At 39.9% G+C, this 22,690-nt stretch overlaps 1 protein-coding gene across 2 annotated transcripts in view; it reads left to right on the top strand.

Moving 5' to 3' along the window:
* The window catches only part of LARGE1 (LARGE xylosyl- and glucuronyltransferase 1), a 397,052-nt gene that overhangs the window by 83,763 nt on the left and 290,599 nt on the right, over nucleotides 1-22,690 (top strand). For both annotated transcript variants that reach the window (XM_063133451.1, XM_063133452.1), the window contains exon 2: nucleotides 19,679-19,865. In XM_063133451.1, coding sequence (XP_062989521.1) covers nucleotides 19,760-19,865 — 106 coding nt within the window. In that variant the 5' untranslated portion in view covers nucleotides 19,679-19,759. The remainder of the gene's footprint in view (nucleotides 1-19,678; nucleotides 19,866-22,690) is intronic.

Genomic DNA, 22,690 nt, shown 5'->3' with positions numbered 1-22,690 from the left:
TCATTAGGGAATAGAGAACTCGCAGGGTGCTTGCCCCATGAGTTCGCTGAGCCCTGCTTGCCTGTTGTTTTCTTCCAGGTTGTTTTCTTTATGCTCACGACATGAAGTGGACATGAAGTGGTTTCGCAAAGCGTTGGTTTTATCCTACCTGGGTGGTATAGATGCTGCTTCTGTCATTAGAGGAACCACATCGTGTCTTACCTGCATGTGATCGTCCTATTTCAAACATTACCAGCGCAAAATGGGATGATGTAACCAAATCACTCAAGAGTCTCAGCGAGAGTCTTAAAATGGCTATAATAGATCATTGATTCAAGCACAAGTAATTATATTATATTGATCTTAAAGATCCGAACATTGTGACACATGCTGAGTTGGAGTTATACAAGTAATTTAGTGGGAGAATTTTTAAGCAGTTCATTTAGGGAAGTTAGAATATTGGTGTTACTAGGTAAACAATAGCATTTATGTGACAATAAAAGTCTTGCCTGTGTTTATCTTGTTTACTGCTACTTTTCTCCTGTGAGATACACAACTTCTGAGTGTATGAGTCTACGTATGGTATAAAACTGCATAAATGTTTCCTTAGGTCCTTGTTAGTGATGATTAATACTATAACTAATTTTTATCTGCTTCAAGGTCATTGCCATGCTCCAAATTAAGACGTATGGAATTTCATAGCAATGGTGGGAAGTCAAACCTTGAGTAAACGTTACGGGCTCACTCCATTTTTGATGGTCAACAAAATACTATGCTTACAGATGCCATTTCAGAATCCTCAAATTATGTAAGGGTGCACTGCTATGGGTTGTGCCCTGGGTATATGTAAACCTCTGAACTTGGAGGCTTACATGTATCCAATGCGGCCTGCACTGCATTTAAGCAAGATGGGTGATTTTGCCCGTCTACTGGAGGCTTCAGGGAGGGGTAAGAAAGGATGCTAGAGCAGCGATAGGAAAAGGCATAAACCAGCCACTCTGGTCTCCTCCCCGTCACCGGGAGCACCCCCTTTCCTCCATCTCTGTGCTCCATTTACTGAATGTGAAGAGGTAGCCATCATGGTTTTCTCATTGCTGGCTACAAGGGGTAGGTGGCAGGGAGAACAGTTTCTTGCCTCCAAGCTTGGAGCCCTGTGTTTGAGCTTGGGTCCAGGAAACTGAACAATCCTTTGTCACCAGGGGACATAGGATTGCTCCCAAAGTCTGTCAGTTTGGGACATATGCCTAGTGATAGAAGAAAATTCAGACAAAGTAGGATATAGAAGTTTGGGTACATTCTTGCCAGTTTCTGACTTAAACTATTAAAGGAAACTTATAATGGATCAGGACATGGAAGTTAATAGATCACATTAAAAAGCTCTCCCTTCTCAGGCAAGGGGCTGCCGAAAGAGAGTGGAGAGGTGGGAGTGCAAATGAAGGGGGTAGTGGATAGGAGCACAAGTGAAGTGGGAAGCTGGTAGGTGCATAAGTAAAGATGGAAGCTGATAGGAGTGCCAGTGTAGGGGTGCAGGCCACCTCGGCCAGTACTCAGCTGTCTTCTTCCCTCTAGAGGGCAGCCTCATAGTCAGGTTGTCACTTCTCCCTTCCAGCTGAGATGGAAGGGGACAAGCTGTCAACTCAGGCTCCCACATGTGTTTGTGAGTGGTCTCCCTTTTAGCTATGTAACTATCAGGCTTGGAAAACTGAATTTGAATTAGAATATATGACAAATATTATAACAATAATAATGAGGAAGTTACTGTGTTTTTGGATTCTCTAGGGAGAATATTTGAAAGAATTTGAGACTATTATGTTGCTGTTTTTCTATGTAATTTATATATAATTTCTATATAATACTCGCTGTCCTGCCAGAATGGTTTTTGTTTTGGATACTGTGATTATTAGGACTATGCTGATAATAAGGTTGGTTTGGTAATTCTCTTATCACTATTAGGATTTTCCCTTTTAAGGTATCATATCTTTAAAAAATAGATATGATGTGAAGGGTTGGCAAGGGATAGCTTCTCCAGCAGCCTTTTCTGACTTGCCTCTGAGCAGAGTTGGGCCAGCAGAAGTAGTAGCTGCAAGTAATGGTTTAGAAACAGAATAATAGTTGGAAAATCAATGGGTACTGGAGAGTGCTAAGGAAAGGAATAAGAGAAGATGGATGTTCAGAATGCATTTTCTTAAAATGTTACTTTCTCTCTGTATTGATGGGGCAAGAGAAGGCTATATGAGATAGGGTCACAGCACCAAAGACAGAATAATGCATCATCTTGGAGTGTTAAGTGCATATTTGAAATAGAGAGAGAAAGCTTTCTGGTTCTGTCAATAATTATGGACAATTTAATTACAATCTTATTAACAACAATAAGAACTGTTTATTTCTATTTACTACTAATAATGATGCATATTCCTAGATAACTGTTTTTAAATGAGATTCATTTTTTTAACATAGTGATTATGCACTGAAAAAAGACGAGGTATACTAATTAGAACATCATAGAAGTATTCAAAGAGATGCGCCCAAAATGTTTGGAGTATTGATTTCATTATATCTGGAAGTCTCTCGTAGTATTAGTTGTGTGTTGTTAGCTTGGCTTTTTTTATAATACAGTTTCAGAAATATGTGTCTTTTGCTCCCTGTAATATAGAGTGACTTTACACCAGATAAATTGACTAAATAAAATATTTTTGTTGATGCTATGTCATGTTGGTACCACATGATAGGAATACTTTTATTATACACATCAATCCTTCTGTATGTCTTTTTGATCATGAAGATAAGAGCTTGAAAGAACCTTTATTCCTTAAAGCAGGGAGTTCATGGGAGTAAAAAGAGGTAATGTTATATTTATATTTGATGAATTAGACATCCAGGTACTACTAATGCACATGTTTGACTTGAAACTGTTGCTGCATGTTCTAGTTCATATGGACACATAATGTCTTTATAATAATCAGTGCACATATAAGGTGCCCTTTCACCAGAGGTGTGGTGCGCAAAGAGTAGACCTCAGCACTACTCTCTTACTATAATGGGCAATATCTACATCTAAAATTAGCTCAAATATTTGTTCAAAGTCCAGAAATATGAATTTAATTTTTACAGATTCCTCCCCCCCACAAAAAAAATCACATGTATGCACATTCATCACAGAAGAGGAAATGAACCAATATGATTCACACTTCTTGGATGAATACATTGATTAGAACGCAGTTAACTTTTGGAGTTTTCTCTGTTTTGTGATGCTCAGAAGTATCAAAATGCATGCTTTAGGATGAAATAATGTGCGATAATGCATATTTTTTAAAAACATGTATTAAAAATAATGCACATTTTACAAGCTTTTTTAACTGCAGGTTGATGTGGGAGTGGGATAGAATGGATGCATGAATGAACACATGCAAAACAAACAGTCTGGAAATAAACCTATCTGTCCACCTCTACATTGAAAGCATCCTCTATTGAAGAGTCCTGTCAATTAAATTGCTTCTTATTCTGATATAACTACATTCTATAATTTATCATGCATAGAATGTTTCAAAAACATAGTGGTTTTTGAAACCACTAGTGGTTAAAAGGCTTTTAGGATGTGTATTCATTTTTGTAATACTGTTTTTATTAAAGATTTTCGTATTTTCAAGATGTTCTTGAAGTGACAGTAGCAACCCTACTCCTGAGTAATGCTTTCTTTCATGATAGTGGCAGTTTCAGTTGTTTCCTATGTAATCACTTGTGGTTCCGCTCTGCTTTTATTCTTTGCTTTAAACTGAAGTGGCTATTCAGCCTCCCCACCCCACCCTAAAGAAAATTTTTGAACATGAAAGTTTAAAATAAATATAATTGCTGTTCTAATTAAAAAATGAGGAAAGCAATTTAAAGTAATGATCCTTTTCATTGAGGTTTCTGTTTTAGGCTGTTGTAGAAGGGTAGCAGGAGATTAACTTTCCATTTTAAGTGTTTATACATTATTATTATTATTATTATTATTTGCAGAACTTATGTTTTTAGTTTGAGAAAAATCAGCAGCAAAGGAGATTTCACAGTGCAATCTTCAGATGTAAGCCCCATTGTTTTTAATGGCACTTACTTCCAGGTACACACATGTAGAATTTTCAGACTGAGTCATGTTTTCATTTAGAACAAATGCTATTGCAATTAAATTTTATAATCTTTTTGAAACTTTACACTTGTCCAGTTAAAAACAGCGGCACAAGGCTCTGAATACTTCCTTCAAATTTTGTTGAGATTTAATACTTCTACATCTTGTAGCCGTCTGAGGGAGTTGCTATTGCTCAATAAATCAAGCTGTTCTATTTTATCCTGGTGGGAAGCTGATTTGGAATTATAGTGTAGATGGCAAATATTGTGAGCAAAAGAAGAAAATATTAGTATTGTTCTGTGAACTCTTGTGTAAGCTAGGATAAGAATTATTGCAGTGCGGCACCATAGTGGTTTAGGGATTGTTTTGCAGTATGTATGAAAAACATGGTAAACGAAGAAGATAAAGGCTGTAGTGTATAAATTGTAGTGATCTACACTGTACTGAGAAAGACCTTGTGCAAAATGGACTGGCAGAAATGGGCAGTGCTGGATAAATGATGAAGCTACAGGGCATGTGCAGGAGCGCAGATACACAGGAACACATGGGGGGATATGAACCCTGTCGAATATGCACTCCTGCACAGAGATATGTTTGTATTAAAAAAACAAAAAACAAGCACACTCAGTGGTAAAACACACCGATACCCATCCAAAATATGTGGTGGAAACGGTGGACTGGTCCATGCCTGCATACCTCTGATACCCATACACATGCTCCTCACAGCTGATTGGCTGTTCACTGAGCCCGGAACTCGTGGCGAACAGCAATGACCTTGCAAAGGGGGGGGCACACTGCAAACATTCTTTGGAATGGACGTTAGAGAGACGGAAAAAATGCAACAAAAGCATTCTGGGATATTCCGGTATAACTGAGAGGTGGACCCGTGATCACCGCAGGAGCAGGTGAACGGTGATGACTGCAATACAATTCTGCAATAAACAGCTGGTGTAGACTCCCCCCACTTGTCTCACACAATGTTTCTCAGCTAGGTCAGAAACATCTCTTCCGAGAATAGAAGGGCACCTTTTGGATCTAAGTCAGAGCATGGGGACTTGTTATCACTTTTTTAATGCATCTAGAAAAGTGTTTTGCATACTATTTTGTGTCTCTCCCTCCCAGATTAGAAATCTTATTCCTAGGTATCATGTACAAGAACATAAGAGCTGTGCTGGATCAGACCAAAGGCTTGTCTAGCCTGGCATTCTGCTCCCACAGTGGCCAACCAGATGCCCCAACAGGAAGCCCACAAGCAGAACATGAGTGCAAGAGCACCCTCCTGCTCTTGTATTCTCTAGCTGGATGCCATCACCACATCATGTGGTAGCGAATTCATAGTTTTAATTATACGCCGTGTAAAGAAGTATTTTATCTGTCCTCCATATCCCACCATTCAGCTTTATTGGATGACACCATGAGCCTCTTGTTCCTCTCCACTTTCTCCTCACTTTGTGTAATTTTATACACCTGTATCATCAACCTACCTTACTTTTTTTTCCCTAGTACACTGCAAAATTTCAGTTATCTGCCAGTGTGAATAATAACTATTAGGAATGTTTTCTGTGTGTATAAAGGAAGGCGGCCCAATGGTGAATCTGAAATATTTGTGGGGGGAAATCTGTAGTTAAGGAATCTTGCAAACTTATACTACCATTCTGGTTGATATGCAATTCACTTAACCCCCATTCTCTTTGAAATAGTCAAGGTGTTCATTTCATTAAATTATGAGAACAAGTGTTGAGCCCATTGGATTTCAGGGACAGCAAGCCTTGGGCATTCAGTTCTCATAGATATTTAGTGGCCTACTTTCATTGTAATATATGGAGAAACACAGTATGGGTTGCAAATAATAACTTCATATGTTAAAATCCAATGAGAAAAAGAATAATAAAATCATAGAATTGTGCAGTTGGAAGAGACCACAAGGATCATCTAGTCCAACTCTCTGCATTGTGCAGGAAAACCAATTAACCCATCCATGAGAAGTGGCTGTCCAGCCTTTTCTTAAAAACCTGCAGAGATGGAGAATCCACAACTTCTGTAGGGAGATGGTTCCACTGTTGTACAGATCTTACCTGAGTACTGCTAACATGTCTCCCCTTACTCTCCTTTTCTCCAGACTGAACATCCCAAGTTCCTTCAGCTTGTCCTAATAGGGCATGTCCTCAAGTCCCTGTATCATCTTTGTTGCCCTCCTCTGAACTTGTTATAACCTGTCAATGTCCTTCTGGAAATGTGGTTCCCAGAATCATACACAATTCTCCAGGTGTGGTCTCACTAGTGCTGGGTAGAGAGGAATAAGGACTTCACCTGTCTTTGATGCAATGCTTCTTCTAATGCAGCCCAGAACTGCATTAGCCCTTCTAATGACTATCTTGCACAGCTGGCTCACATTCAGCTTGCTGTTGCCGACCACACCAAAATCTTTCTCCAATGTAATGCTTCCAAGCATTAATCCTCCATCTTGTATGTGTACTCTACCTTTTTCTTCCCTAGATCCTCATGCACTATTGCCAGGGTGAGCTAATGTATAAACTACGTGTTAGTTTAATTTCAATGTGTCTTTAATCTAGCTATTGCCACTTGTTTAGATTATGGATCAGATAGGTTTTTTTGTTTAAAGCTAAAGCAGTTGTTTTAAAAATTATACTCGGTCAAGAGAACACTGCATTAAATCTTTTCCCTGCCACTTAAATTTTAGGATGGAGCTAGCACTTCCTTTTGAGAGACAAACCACATTTGTCGCTAACTTAAACCCATGCAATTTTTCTTCTTGGTCATAACAATAAAGCTTTCTCATTTCCTAATGTCATCTTAGAGAGGGAAAGTAGGAAGACTGGCTTTATATCACTCAAATGGTGTCACAAATGGTTTTGTATAAATTGGATTAAACGGTAGCTTCAGTCATAGAATATTTCTTAGTTTTTCTTACCATTATTGTTTGTTCTGCTGTATTCACAATTCAAAAGTTCTTGAAGGAACAGCAAGTTTCTGTTTAATTCGGGGATGCCTAGCTGGTATTGCCCTTGCAAAATTTGTCCCTTGCAACCTAGTTCATCAGGTTCAGAGCATGTGTGGAAAGCATCTAGAGGTCCAGTGTGCTTAAGTGGACCTGCTAACATTGTGTATGGGAATAGAGTTCAGTTCCTGCTCCCAGTGGATTCTTGGTCAAATCTTTCAGCTGCAAAGTCAGTATAGTTTTGACCTATCATCCTGGCTTATTGTGAGGATGAATGAGATAATGGTAGAAACATTTTACGTACTAATTACCCCCTATGAAATTGTAAAAACAAACGTATATACATTTAAGATTGTAAGTTCATGACATGGATGGTTTTATTGCTATACCCATTGGCTGGGCTTCCACAGCTGTCTAATTTATCCCCCTTGAAGTTTAACATCTACATGAAACTGCTGGGTGAGGTTATCCAGAGATGTAGACTGAGGTGTCCCCAGTATGTGGATGAGAGCGGTACCTCTTTTTTTAATCTAATCTAGATGAAGCAGTGGCTGTTCTAAATCAGTGCCTCAGCATGGTAAGAAAACTGAACCCAGATAAGAAGAAGGCCCTGTTAATGAGTGGTTTGTTTGCCCAGCTGAATGGTGTTCATCCTGATTGGTGTAATCTAAAGGATCAGACTTGCTGTTGGTGATACTCTTGGATCCAGCATTAATAACATAAGAAAAGCCATGCTGCATCAAATCAAAGGCCTTCCTAGTCCTGCATTATCTCCCCACAGTGGCCAGTCAGATGCCTATGGGAAGCCCACGAGCAGGATGTGACTACAGCAATATTTATTTATTTATTTATTTATTTATATACCGCCCCACAGCCAAAGCTCTCTGGGCGGTTTACAACAATTAAAAATGGAAAAAATTAAAAGTATACGAAATTTAAAAACCATCAAAACATAAAAACAGTATAAAAACAACAGTATCCATTTAAAAACAACAATTCTGGGGTCCATTAAAAACCAACTTATCGTTGTTAAATGCTTCTGCTCAATACCCTTCTGTTCAAGCTCCCAGAAGCTGCATATAGAGGCATTTTATTTATTTATTTAGAATATTTATATACTGCTCCCCATTGAAAAATTTCAGAGCGGTGTACAAGATAAAATGAAAATAAAAACAGAATAAAACACTTAAAACCAATTTTAAAAGAAGCAAATACAGAGACTCAAGGCTGCATATTAAGGAAAGGCTTCCTGGAATAAAGAGGTTTTCAGGAGGCGCTGAAAGGAGTACAAGTTTGGAGCCTGAGTGACCTCCAGAGGCAGGGAATTCCATAGGAGGGGAGCCACACGCTGAAGGCTTTTCCCCTGGAGGATGGATCTATGTGGAACCACCAGGAGAAGACCCTCGGATGACCTCAGTGACCAGGCAGGTTGGTAGGGGAGAAGGTGCTCTCTCAGGTACTGTATCCTGGTCCCAAGTTGTTTAGGGCTTTGTACACAAGTACAAGAACCTTAAACCTGGCCCGGTAGCGAATAGGCAGCCAGTGCTGTTCCCTCAGCAGAGAAGTTACATGCTGGAAAGGGGCAGCTCCAGACAACAGCCGAGCTGCAGTATTCTGCACTAGCTCCAGCTTTCGGAGCAGCTTCAAGGGCAGCTTCAAGAGCGTGTTGCAGTAATCCAATCTTGATGTTACCAATGCCTGTACCACCGTGGCCAAGCTATCTCTGTCCAGGAGAGGCCGTAGTTGGCGAACCATCCGAAGCTGGTAAAAGGCACTCCGAGCCGTGGCGGCTACTTGAGCCTCCAGCGACAGAAATGGGTCTAAGAGTACCCCCAAACTAGGAACCTGTTCTTTCAGAGACAGTGCAACCCCATCCAGAACAGGCAATGAGCCTGTCTCCCGGACTCGGGAACAACTCACCCACAGGGCTTCCGTCTTGCCAGGATTCAGTCTCAGTTTATTGGCCCTCATCCAGCCCATTACTGAGTCTAGCACTGGTCCAGGACCTGCACAGCCTCACCTGATTCAGTTATCACAGCGAGATAGAGCTGTGTGTCATCAGCATATTGATGGCATTTAGCTCCAAATCCCCTAATGACCGCTCCCAATGGCTTCATATAGATGTTAAATAACATTGGGGACAAGATGGTGCCCTGCGGCACTCCATAGCTCAATTGCCAAGGGGCCAAGGACTGGTCACCCAATGCTACTCTCTGAAAACGATCCCGTAGGTAGGACCAAAACCACTGTAACACAGTGCCTCCGATGCCCATCCCACAGAGTCAATCCAGGAGGATACCATGGTCGATGGTATCAAAAGCTGATGAGATTGAGCAGGATTAACAGGGTTGCATTCCCCCTGTCCCTCTCTCAATAAAGGTCATCCATCAGGGCGACCAAAGCTGATTCAGTCACGTAACCAGATTGGAACCCAGACTGGAATGGGTCTAGATAATCAGTATCCTCCAAGAGTGCCTGCAGTTGCTCTGCCTCAACCCTCTCAAGTACCTTCCCTAAAATGGGTGTGTTTGCAACTGGGCGGTAGTTGTCTAATACCATCGGGTCCAGGGTGGGCTTCTTCAGGAGTGGTCGCACTACTGCCTCCTTAAGGACAGTAGGATCACCCCTTCCCAGAGGGAAGCATTTATCACCCCCTGGGCCCACCCAGTCAAACCCCCTCGGCTTGCTTTTATTAGCCAGAAGGGACAGGGATCGAGAGGGCAAGTGGTTGGTCGCATTTTTGCTAGCACCTTGTCCACATCATCAGGCCACAGTAATTGGAACTGATCTCACAAAATCGGGCAGATGGTGGCATAGGACACCTCAACTGAAGCTCGCTGCGGAGAGAAGCGATCTTGTCCTCAAAATGTGATGCAAAAAGGTCACAGCGAGTCCTCGATGGGGCCAGGGCCCCATTTGCTGGGAAGGATGTTAGCAGCCCCTGGACCACCCGGAGGAACTCCACTGGACGGCTACTCGAGGACACAATGGAGGCAGCAAAAAAAGCCTTCTTTACTACCCGCACTGCCATGCAATAGGCACGATTATGCGCTCTACAGCATGCTCAATCATCTTCGCTTTGAGTCTTGCGCCATTTGCGCTCTAGCCGACGTCCAGCCTATGTATTACCTGTGATACTGGTGGTAATATATAGTCTTCATGATAACTTACCATGTGTAGCCTTGTCGTCCATAAGTATGTTTAATGCCCCTTTAAAGCCATCCAAGCTAGAGGTCATTACTCTATCTTGTGATAGTGAAGAAGTACGTTCTTCTACCCGTTCTGAATCTTCCACCATTCAGCATCGTTGGCTGTCCTCAGGTTTTAGTATTATGAAAGAGTGGAAAACCTCTCCCTATGCCTTTTCCCCACACTATGGAGAAAGCCCTTTGATATTGTAAGATAGAATTGTGTCATTTACAATCTCTCCTCCACAAAAAAGCCTCAGGTCATATATGCATAAACATGATACATTCATAAACAGGTAAAAAAAAAAAGTATTTGGAAGTAGCATTTGATTTGAGAATAATTTCTAATTTTGGGGGGGGGGAAATCTTCTGTGATTTTGGACAAGTCATGTCATGTAGCAATTTATTTGGGCTGCTTTGTTAACTTTGGAAATTATTTGGATTAGATGGATCTTCAGGGGAATTTTTGAGAGGCCTGACTGTATTATATACTCTTTGGAGTAAAGATTTTCCCTAAGTGAATAAATAGTCCCTCATTGGATTTTGAATCACTCTACACTATAGTAGTATTGAAATCTGAATAATTTTAAGACTCTAAGGACATATCTATATTACAAACATATATCTGTTCCCCCCTCCACCTCCCCAAATATCCCGGGATTTGTGGTTTGGTGTAGATGCTCAGAATTCTTCTTTGAGATCCCTAGTGCCACTTGCCCTGCTCAAACGTCATGTATGTCCCAAGACTTCCGTGATGGAATTTAACTTATTGGGTCTAACCAGAGCAGTAGTATTCTGCATGCATCTATGAACTTACCATGAAATCTGCATTCAGAACATTTTAGCTGTAATTTCAAAAGTGGCTTCTCTACTGGCCATCACAGAGAGAAGCTTTGCACGTTGCATCCAGAATATAAGCAAACTATGACTTCCTTTTGAAATTACAGTTAAGATGGATGGGTATGGTTACAACCACTGTATGGGTGTGCTACCCTCTGCAACCAGCAAGTGTGACTTAGATATGAAAACTGTTATATTTTATGGTCCCTTTCCACCCATTTTATTCCCTCAGTGTTAAAATATTAAGAATTTCAATACACCGTACATGCTATTACCCCCAATTATGAAGGAAGTCACTCTTGAGCTAGCCCAGGTATATAGAATGGACAGGTAAACTTTAATTTTAGGAACCAACTTGGGATACTTTAGGCCACTCCACACACACAGTGAAAAACATCCCCACCCATTTTTGTATCTCTTTGTTAAGTTTGTTTTTAATGGACCCCACAATTGTTGTTTTTAAATGGATACTGTTGTTTTTATACTGTTTTTGTGTGTGTGTGTGTGTGTGTGTGTGTGTGTGTGTTTTTAAATTGTATACTTTTAATGTTTACTATTTTTAAATGTTGTAAACCGCCCAGAGAGCTTCGGCTGTGGGGCGGTATATAAATGTAATTAAATAAATAAATAAATAAATAAATAAATAAATAAATTTGTATCAGCTTACAAAAATATTTCTTAAAACAGTCCCTGCCCTTGGGCTTACAATCAAAAAGGATATGTAACTTCCTTTCTTCTAGAGGGCTGTGAGATTATCATCACCCTCTTAATTGCAGTATGTTTTGCTAAGTAATCCATTTATTGTTGGGTTGTGGCACTTCAGTTTGTTTCCTGAGTTTAAACTTCATATAGTGCTTAAAATATCAGTGAAGAGTAAACTCTGCTAAGGCCTGATGAGGGAATGGAAGCACAGCATTTTAAGGCACAGAGAAATTTAAACATTACAGGATTAGAGTAGTAATTTAATTTATTTGTCTCCTCTGGTGTACACAGCCAGGTTTGAAACATTCCTCAGGTGAGCTACATTTATAAGGAAACTGCTGAAACCCTTTGGATCCTCTGGTGAAAATGGAAGCTGAAACTCTGATATGGGATGAACTTTGTATATTATCATAGCTGTAGATGTCTTGAGGGGGTCCTCCAACTGTGAATTTAGAAGGCCTAAATTTGGGCCTTCTAAATTGGCCCAAAATGTGAAATTTGGCTTTCACCACTGTGTGTGTCACTCTTTTTGTTTTGAGTCCTTGTGCCACTGCAGCTGATATTCTGTTTTCTTGGCTCTGAGCTGAAATGATGCAGAATCATAGAACTCTCCTCCATCCCAACCATTCAGTAGCTTTCATCTGAAAGCACAAATCTCTGTCTGGCAACAGCAGAGAAGAGAATAATCCTGGAGCCTGAGCTTTGTGTTGCCCAAAGACAGCAGTTTTCCAGAACGGCTGAAGCTGTTTTAAAGGCCATATAATGGGAATGCTTCCAATAGAGAATGCATGGCGGTGGGTGGGTGGATGAGCTTATAAACGTGGTGGGGAGAAGGTAAACTGAATTGATCACACATTCCTTTTGAAGGTTAGCTGTTTTGTAAAAAGAATGGAGGAAAGGACCTATGGAACCTACGTTCATTTTGCAGTTCTTACCTAAGAGAGTGTTACCTTCTTTTTATAAGTTGACTCTCAGAACACTAGATACCTCTGAGGCTGTTTTCATCCTTCTTTAAATAACATTAGTAAGTATAAGAAGAGTGAAGTATAATCTCACACCACTTCAACCAGTGAAATCATGAGAAAATTGATAGGCTTTTTAATATACTTGTAAAGCAAATCAGATAAGTATTTAAGTAAATAGTTGGGTCTTAGTACATAGCAGATGGAAGTGTAATGAAACCAACGTAATACACTGTGTTGCTCAGGAATACATTTTCTGCTACAATTTTAGTAAAGAAGGGTCCAATCCTATGCATGTTTTGGCAAAAAGAAAAAGGGACTACAGCTCCCAGCATTCCTTCAGCCAGCAAGACTGTCTGAGGAATGCTTAAGGTTGTAGGACTTCTCCATTTCTAAGCATGGATAGGACTGTGCCCTAAGTTGATCATTTCTATTGCATTTTAACATACAAATTTACAGAAGTACTGCATCATTGCCCATACATTCCATTTGTTTCTTTAAGCACAATCACTAAGGATGGTAGCTTTACCACTTTAAGGGAAAAACACATGAAATCTATATCCTTTTTACTGTAGACGCACGAAGAGTTCTTCCATGTTATGGTTATATAAGTGCACAGTAAAACATTTTCAGCCTATTTTCTTGCTTCCTTTTGGCCAAGAGAATGGCTTTTTAAAGTGAAGGAACGGGGGTGGGAATGTGTGCTTCCTACTATAGGAAAGCCTCATGAAGAGTAGGGTGCAGACTCACATAATCAAATGTTCCTCCTTTGTTATTTTAAAAAGGTTATGCATATATAAAAGGTTATGGCTACTAGGAGGAAGGCTTTCTCCTCTGTGGCACCCTGGTTGTGGGATGAGCTCCCCAGAGAGGTCTGCCTGGCGCCCACACTGTACTCTTTTCGTTGCCAGCTGAAGACCTTTTTATTCTCTCAGTATTTTAACATTTAATTTTAACTTAAATTTAAATTTTACTGTTCTAACTCTGTATTTTAATCTTATATCAATTTTGTTGCGTAGTTTTATCCTGGTTGTGCTTTTTATACTGTATTTTGTATTTGTGTTTTTAACCTGTTGGTTGTTTTATTATGGTTTTAATGTTTGTGAACTGCCCAGAGAGCTTCGGCTATTGGGCGGTATAAAAATGTAATAAATAAATAAATATCCTTAACTAAGGATGGATGGCTGTGCGTCCTTAACTATAAATAAAGCTATTTGGGTTCCTCTATAAAGGAAGACACATGGCCACCCTATTTAAGGAATCATATGATTCCAGTGTTCAAACAGTTCCTTGATTGTCACTTGGCTTCCAGACTCAACTAAAGGTGGTGTTATTAACTTTTAAATCCTGAATAGTCTCACCCTGGACACCTGAAAGATTGTTTCCTACCATATGAACCTATGCATAGTTTAAGGCAGCCGTATAAAGCCCACAAGAGTTACTAGCCTACAACAACAACATTTAACAGCATATGCTGAGTTTTTAACTGACCCGAAAATCATTGTTTTAAATGGATATTGATGTTTTTTATACTTTTGGTGGTTTTAAATTTTGTATATCTGTTTTTAATGTTCATTGTTTTTAACTTTTGTAAACCGCTACGGAGCGGTATATAAATGTAATAAATAAATAAACAACAACAACAAACCTTACTAGTCTCTTGGGTGCTGGGAGAGGAGAGAAAACTGAATTTCTATACTGGTGTGGAGGATGGACAGAGTGCTCCAGCCTGCTCCCTTGCCTGAATGGGATTCTTGGTCACCTATGGCAACCAGGATAGTGATTAAATACAAGCCTGGTTTAAAATCGACTTTTGAACCTCTGTTTCTAATCCCCTCGCTGTTTGAGATATGGGCCGTGTCTACACCTGCCTTTCCCCCCGGGATCGTCCCAGGATCATCCCTGTGCATCCAAATGACACACAGGGGATCCCAGGAGCAGGCAGGGACAATCCCTCCATTTTCCTGGGATAATCCTTAGACGTAGAAAGGGCCATAGTCAGAGTTTACCCAAGTCAGGGCCTTTTCAGCAGTAGCATCAAGTGTTTAGAACTTCTTCCTAGGGGAAAATCATCTTGCTTCCTCTTCCATGGCTTCCCAATACCCAGTGAAGGCAGTTGTATTTAAGGGAGTGGGAGGGAGATCTCTGAGGGTGAGGGGTTTCCTTTTGATTATTTTGTTGAGTTATGTTGATTATTATTTTTAAAGCATTTTGCTGCTATTCCTTTGGTGTTGTTTGCTCTTTGCCTCTTGTTTTCATTGTTTCTATAATTTATTGGTTATTTTATATAGTTTGTATATTTGTTTGCCAGCAGCCTCGTGGTGGCACAGCCCACAAGGTGGAGATAAAAATGTTTTAAGTAAATTCACTGCAAATGTTTACTTGTTGCTAAAGTTATTCATATGAGAGATATGCCCACACCATATTCGTTTGTGCTGCTGTTCAACTTGAGTAGTTATTTTGTGTCTTGCTTTAAGCACTTAAACAATAAAATGCATATAATAAAATTCATAGAATAAAAACAACTGCAGTAGTAAAAACAGTAAATGTTCCAGAACCCAACAAACACCAGTATAAGACAGAACTTACAACACAATTGCAGATATACCCCAATCTGATAAAACAAAGACTATGAAAATAGGATCCTTTAATCTCAAACCCACGTATTTCCTGTTTAAAAAACTCAGCTGCACTAAGTAGCTGACAAAAATGGAACTGTTGATACAGCAATACACATGATACAAAATAAAATTTAATGCATTTCCCGAAAAGGAGACAACTTGCTTTGTACCATTTTTGTGTTGTCAAAAAGACTCAAAACTTGCTTCTTTAAAGAGCAGTCACTATTATTAATACCTTCTCATCTTTCAGGTGCATTTTAAAACGACTGAATATATATTGGTCGAAAAAAGAGTGTGCGTCCATTGCTGCAGTGTTCTGTGACAGAATTTTGAAATCAATATTCATACACAGTTTCATTACATGGCCCAGAGGACAGTGTTGTTAATGTTAAAATAATCTTACCTACTGAATCATAACATCCTTGGTTTAGCTTGGTGTTCCGTCTTCTGGATTCTTTAGAATGCTTAAATTTTTATCAAATGAAGCCTCCCCAAATAAGTACTAGTAATAAAACCAGCCCTGAAAATATAATTAATTGCTGTTAGCCCTTTACAGCAGGTGAAGGGGAAAAAGCAGAAACCTTCATGCGGACTATATCTCCCAATTAGAATGTATAGTATTTGGACAAATTATAGACTGCTCTTTCCCTTTGACCAACCGACCACACTCCATGGTTGGCTTAGAGTATTGTAGAGTGTGAGAAGTAGACAGGGCTCAGCCAAGAGATGTTGCCTGAGGGAAAGAACAAGATACTGCCCCCCTCCATTTCACATACAGAAGCTGATTGGAGTGGCAGATGAATCTTACTTCAACACTGGCAACAGGACAGCAATCCACAGTGTACCTGAGAGCAGTGATCTAGCTTAGGGGGGCAAAGTGCAGGACCTGTGGCACACATAGCTCTGTCCTCAGCACTTCACCACCACGCTCTGCCCTCAGCATCTGCTACCTGAGGGGGCTGCCTCACTTTGCCTAATTGGAGGGCTGGCCCTGCGAGTGGAACTTTTGCAATTGTCTAACCCTCTTGAGACTTGTGAAGTTTCAGGATACCAGACTTATGGCTTGAGGGATATCAGAGAGGGGTTTGCTTGGGCTATATTCCATATAGGACCATAAGTCTGGTTCTAGGAGGACTAGAATCATAGAATAGTAGAGTTGGGAGGGGCCTATAAGGCCATCGAGTCCAACCCCCTGCTCAATACTGGAATCCACCCTAAAGCATACCTGACAGATGGTTGTCCAGCTGCCTCTTGAATGCCTCTACAGGATAACCAGTCAGTGTCCAAGAGGTTGTTCACCTTGCTACTTCTTTTTCACCATTCTTGACCTTGTCCAAGTCTTACTAATTCTTTCCTTTGTCCAGTCTCCAAGCCCCAGTGAATCTCACAGTTTTCCCAGAGTGATGCCATACATTTCAAGAATGATTGTTCTTTTTTCTTTCTTTTAAAAAAACAACATTTCTTTGAACACGTTGTGTGTCCTTTTCCCAGCATATTCATTTTTTACTTATTTTGAAAAGCTGCTCTTATGGCTCAGGTCCAGGTTATTTGAAAGACCGTATTCTCCCTTATGAGCCTGCCCATGCTTTGAGATCTTCTAGAGAAGCCCTTCTTTCAGTCCCACCATCTTCACGGGCACGCTTGGTGGGAACATGGGGGAGGGCCTTCTCAGTGGCTGCTCCAGTGCTTTGGAACTCTCTTCTCGGGGAAAGAGAGTTCCAAACTCTCCCTCCTTGATGGGCTTTCGGAAGCAGGCTAAAACTTGTTTGTTCCAGCAGGCCTTTGGAGAATAATCTGCCCCTCCATCTATGTTAATTGACTTATAATTTTGTTGTGTATTTTAAACGTTTTTTCCCCTTTTCAATGTATGTTTTAAACTTTGTAAGGCTGCCTTGAGGCCCAGTATTGGGCAAAAGGTGGGATACTACTACTACTACTACTACTAATAATAATAATAATAATAATAATAGGGAATTTAACAAGACCAGAGATTCTTTTAGATCTTTTATGTTAGTTTTACCTCTCCATTAATTGTAGCAGACATGGGAATTGGCAACAATTAGGAATTAAGGAAAAGGGAAATTAAGCAGTGTAGGCTTCTGGCCAACTCCCCCCACCCCAAAAATCTAGGTTTGTTCAGATATAAGTGCCGTGTTCATGCCTGTTCCCTGTGGCATTCACACGTGCTGGCAAGCTGCCACGAGACACTCACATCAGTGAGACTTCTTTTATTGAGGAAATCACACGGTAGACAAGCTTAATGGATTTAGAGTCTCCAAAACACACTTAAAGCTGAAAGATGGTTAGAAAGTTTTAGAGATGAAACCTAGCAAAGCTTTTTCAGTTTTGCACCAGCCTTTAAGGCCTATTCAATGTCACTTGACAGACAGGTCCTCTGACCTTTTAAACCATGCCCACGTGCCAAGAGGGTGGGATGTTACAACCCACTTCGAAGAGCAGCCCCCATCTTTTCCAAAACACTCTGAAGTTCCCAGAGAACCAGCTGCTTCAAGGCTGAAACAAAGGAGTGAAACCGCTACTCCCATGTAAACTTCTCACAGAGATAAGCTTGCAAAAAACATCTGACATTCTCAAACCATTTCCTAATAAATCTAACCACTAGGTACAAGGCCGGCCTTGTACCTATACCTGACAATAAGCTACTGATGCTATATCTTAGGAAGTGCTATAGCAATGCTAACAGTAACAAATTTGAGGTTATCACTAAAGGGACATTCAACAACATGTTGCAGTCACGTTGTACCTGCATAATGCATATGCTTGTAAACTCTTATTTGCAACATTCACGCATTCACATGATTTAAATATACACTGAAAAATGTAAGGTGTACACCTAAAAAACATAATGTATGAATAGAAAACATTGTTGATTTTGTAGGAAGAATTTTCTGGTGGTCTTTTAAGAGGTACTGAACATAGTCACAGGTTTCTGCAATAACTTGTAACAGTACTCTTTAAATTCCCCTCTATAGTAAGGGTAAAGAAGATCTGGAGATACACATCCAGAATGATTGACTTCATTCAGATTCACAAAGAATGAAACTGTTATAACTTTAAAAACATTTATTAAAACAATTTAAGAAAGTTAAAGTCGGACACACAAATCTCCATTCAGCAAAGAAAATTAAAAGAACATACTCACAAGTCTGGCAGATTTGGAGAACAAGACAAACATAGACAAACACAAACAAAGACAGACAAACACAGACTCTGTGAAGGAGCTCTTCTCCACAGAGGGACTTCCATCTCTCCCAGACAAGACCAAACCATGCCTGAGGGAAAGGGAAGACATCTTATCCCTCTGTGCTCAACCTTGAATGCCCAATTTGACATCATCAACTTCTCCTATTGACATCTTCTAAACTTCTAAACCCATTGGACCACCTCATAATTTAGACCATCCTCTCCTGAAAACCTCCTCCCCTTTCTCAATTAGTTCTTTATGACAACAGAAGGTCAAGTTCCCTGTTCTTGTGGTTGTCTGGCTCTTATTTTTCTAACCACAACCTCACCTGTCCTTCACCCTGGACTCTTCCCCTAGTTACAGTTAGTACATGTCTCTTGAGCAATCCCAAGTTGCAAGTCTTCATGAGTAACATCATTGAACTATATCAAACCATATTTCCAAATCATTTTCTATCAGGCCTTATCCAAACCAAATCATCTAACCCTGATACAGTGTTCTATGTGTGTATGTCTACTTGTCCCCTTAATATTAAAGCATTACCCTATCACTTGTATACCCATTCAAACCCATTCTATGCCCCCAAAACTTTTTTCTCTATGCTATGCCAACAAACTTTTATATCCCCAATCTTACACATATTTAGTAAAATTTCCAATGAAGAAATAATCTTACAATCTCTATTACAGTTAGTTACTGTACAGCTTCTGGCTTTTCCATTTCCAGCCAATATGCCTGCTGTTCTTTGGAAGCAGAGACAGCAGAACAGGTGGCCCTGTTTTATCTACCCAGGAATACCACCTGTGCAGAGACATCAAGGAGAATGGAGTTTTTATTTTCAAAGGGCAGCATAAAATTGTTGCTTTTTTAATAAAATGTATGTTGCATGTGTAGCTGATATGATAAGATTCTCTATTGATTCATGCTCTTTCATGATGTTTCTAAGGAACGCATTTATTGTTTTGACCATTTTACAGAATGCTGAAATTCGGGCTGTTTTTATTTTTTGTGGTGTAAATGGCTTATTTTCCCCTTAGTTTTGCAAGGGCTGTGGAAGAGTCTGACTTGGGTGATGGGGGCAGCAGGCTACTAAGCTGTTTCCTTCTCTTTCTTTTAGACAATAATATGTGGGAGACTGTGGACTCCATGCTTCCGACATAGGACCAGGACCAGGTTGGGTGTCTCCACTTCTGAGAGAATGCTGGGAATCTGCAGAGGGCGACGGAAATTCCTGGCTGCCTCTCTGACTCTGCTCTTTGTTCCTGCTATAACTTGGATTTATCTGTTTGCTGGGAGCTTTGAAGGTAAGAAGAAATGGTTGTTTGTTTTTGATGGGCCCTGGGACCTGGTGAATGTTGGGATTTCCATTGCTGTCACTTCAGAGCTAGCAGCCTTTAGACAGATAGGATGAAGTTGTCATCTGTTGCCTCCTCCCTTTTCCACCCACTAGAAGAAGTGGGGGGGGGAACTGTGACTGCGCTATGACATTTTCAATTCCAGATCGCCTGGCTAGTTAGTTTCTGTGGATGTGCTTGTTTTGAGGGCTGAAGCACAAAATTGATTCTTTTAGTTTCATAGACTGATTTATCTCAAGCTGAAGATTTGGAACAAGGTTTATATAACTATTTGCAAGTATTTGGAAAGAAGGCACGGTATCTATCTATCTATCTTTCTTTGTTTGTTTCTTTCTTTTTAAAGAATAAACAAACACATTTTAGTCAAAGTTTTTCCTGAAAAAGTTGGTTCAGAGCTGGTAGAAGCATTGCTTGAAACAACCTACATCCCGTGACAAACATTTGCCCCAGAAGCCTTTACATCATGCAAGACTTCTGTACCAATGTGCATAATAGGCCACTTTGCATATATTTATCCAAAATAGAGTGATTGGTCTTCCATATATTTCTCATAGGCATACTTCTCTCATAAGTTCATTATTTTCCTAAAGAAGCAAACGTTATATTAAAAATATATTCCTGTATGAATTTTGAATCAGTTTGATCCTAACAGAAGGATTCTAATAGACACATTTATGCTGACATGCTGTTACTTTTGACTGAACCTTTCACTATCCTAGGAACCTGCTATGGTAAAGATGAAATTTCCCAACTTGGGAAAGGAACGACTTGTGTTTCAGATAAGGAAGAGTAAGTGCTAGGCAGTGTGCATGTGCAGATAATGACACAAACAAGTGATGTGATATATTGTGAGAAATATACAGGATTAAGGAACACTTATGATTTGAAGTAGAAAACAGGACCTGCAAAAAGAGAAGCAGGTAACATCATGTTTGAGGGACTTAGGGAAATTGTTAAAAAAAAATCCTGCTTTTTGAGAGACATATATTAGGATGACCATATGAAAAGGAGGACAGGGCTGCTGTATCTTTAACAGTTGCATAGAAAAGGGAATTTCAGCAGGTGTCATTTGTATATATGGAGAACCTGGTGAAATTCCCTCTTCATCACAACAGTTAAAGTGCAGGAGCTATACTAGAGTGACCAGATTTAAAAGACAGCAGGGCACCTGCAGCTTTAACTGTTGTGATGAAGAGGGAATTTCACCAGGTTCTCCATATATACAAATAGCACCTGCTGAAATTCCCTTTTCTATGCAACTGTTAAAGATACAGGAGCCCTGTCCTCCTTTTCATATTGTCACCCTACATATATAAGCGGTTGATAAGAAGTCATTGCAATATAAGAGAAAATACAGGAAGTAGAGGATATTTGACCTGTTCTCACAGAACCCAACATCGGTTCTCAGAGGACGCTATATCTGCCCCTCATTGACTTCTCTGCTTTGTTTTGGTACCAGTTCAGAAATATCATTGTGGCTTAAAGTGTTGTGTGTGACACAACAGCTTGTGGTTAGTGCTAACCCCAGAGAACCACAGTTTTGCTAACCACAGAGCCTGAAGTGTCATCTGAACTGTTTTAAATTGTGTTTTATTTGCAATTACTTTGTATTCTTGTGTGTTCAATGCTCTTATGTCATGAAATGTAGAAACTACTTGGGAGATTTTGAAGTAAAAGATGAAATGACATGCCTGATCTCAGAGACCTTGATTTCTAAAAAGCCTGCGTTTTAATACCAGGATATATTGTAATCTTACCATTCCAAGGTGACACTTTTGTACCTAAAATATGCGTAGGATGATTACCTGCTGGTCTTTGATGTGAATACCTAAATCCTATAGCATGATATCCCAAAACAGGGACAGTGATTCGAACAGTATGCTAAGAGTTAGCTTTTGCTTGTTCTGTTTTCACTAATTTGAGAGGGAGCCATTGTTTGTATGATTTCCATAACTTGTTTAGATTAAATGTTTAAAAAGTTCAGCCAGTCAACAGTATTCTTGATGTACTTGATATACCTTAGAACTTGGGTACATGAGTTTTAAAATCATTTGCTACAAATCTACATCCTTGTTGGGACTATTTCAAACACCTTGGGATAAAAATCTGTAGTAATTCTATCATACTGTTAGAAAGTAGGGACCTGCAACAAAATGTTTTAGTGTGGAGTGATCATGTTCAGGGTGCTGGCCAGCCATACCCTTTCCTAAGATATTCTATTCCATTTCTCCCTCTCTCCTGATTTTGTTTAGTTTGATTTTGTTTTACCCTCAGTTCCATGACCAACTGGAGGTATACATAGTGAGTATACTCAGTTCTCCTTGGGCTGTTTAGGGATTCTTTCTGAGTTTTTCCTCTCCCCCTAATTTCTCCCCACTAATGTAAAACTTGAGGTTTCCCCAAGTCTGCTGATAACCTCTTCTTGGATGTGTATGACACCATTTTAAGAACATAAGAAGAGCATTGCTGAATCAGACTGAAGGACTCTCTAGTCTTAGCAGTCTTATTTCTACAGACATTGACAACCAAATGTCTGTGTTTTGGCTACTGTAAACTGTGATCCGAAAATGAATTCACTGGGATGTGGAATGGGGGCAGGAGAGGGAATGCAATTGTGGATGAAAGAAGAAGAAAAATAGCAAGCACACATGCTTGATCACAAAGAAAGCCAAGTGGCAGCCTGCATCCCAAATCCAGCCTCAAGGGCAATATTGGGAGATCCTGTGGCTGCCATACTAAATTTAATTATGGCACCCATTAACAATACATTTTCT

Source organism: Elgaria multicarinata, chromosome 9, assembly GCF_023053635.1.
Source record: "Elgaria multicarinata webbii isolate HBS135686 ecotype San Diego chromosome 9, rElgMul1.1.pri, whole genome shotgun sequence".
Classification (NCBI taxonomy): domain Eukaryota; kingdom Metazoa; phylum Chordata; class Lepidosauria; order Squamata; family Anguidae; genus Elgaria; species Elgaria multicarinata.
This window is presented reverse-complemented; position numbering and strand designations above follow the sequence as displayed.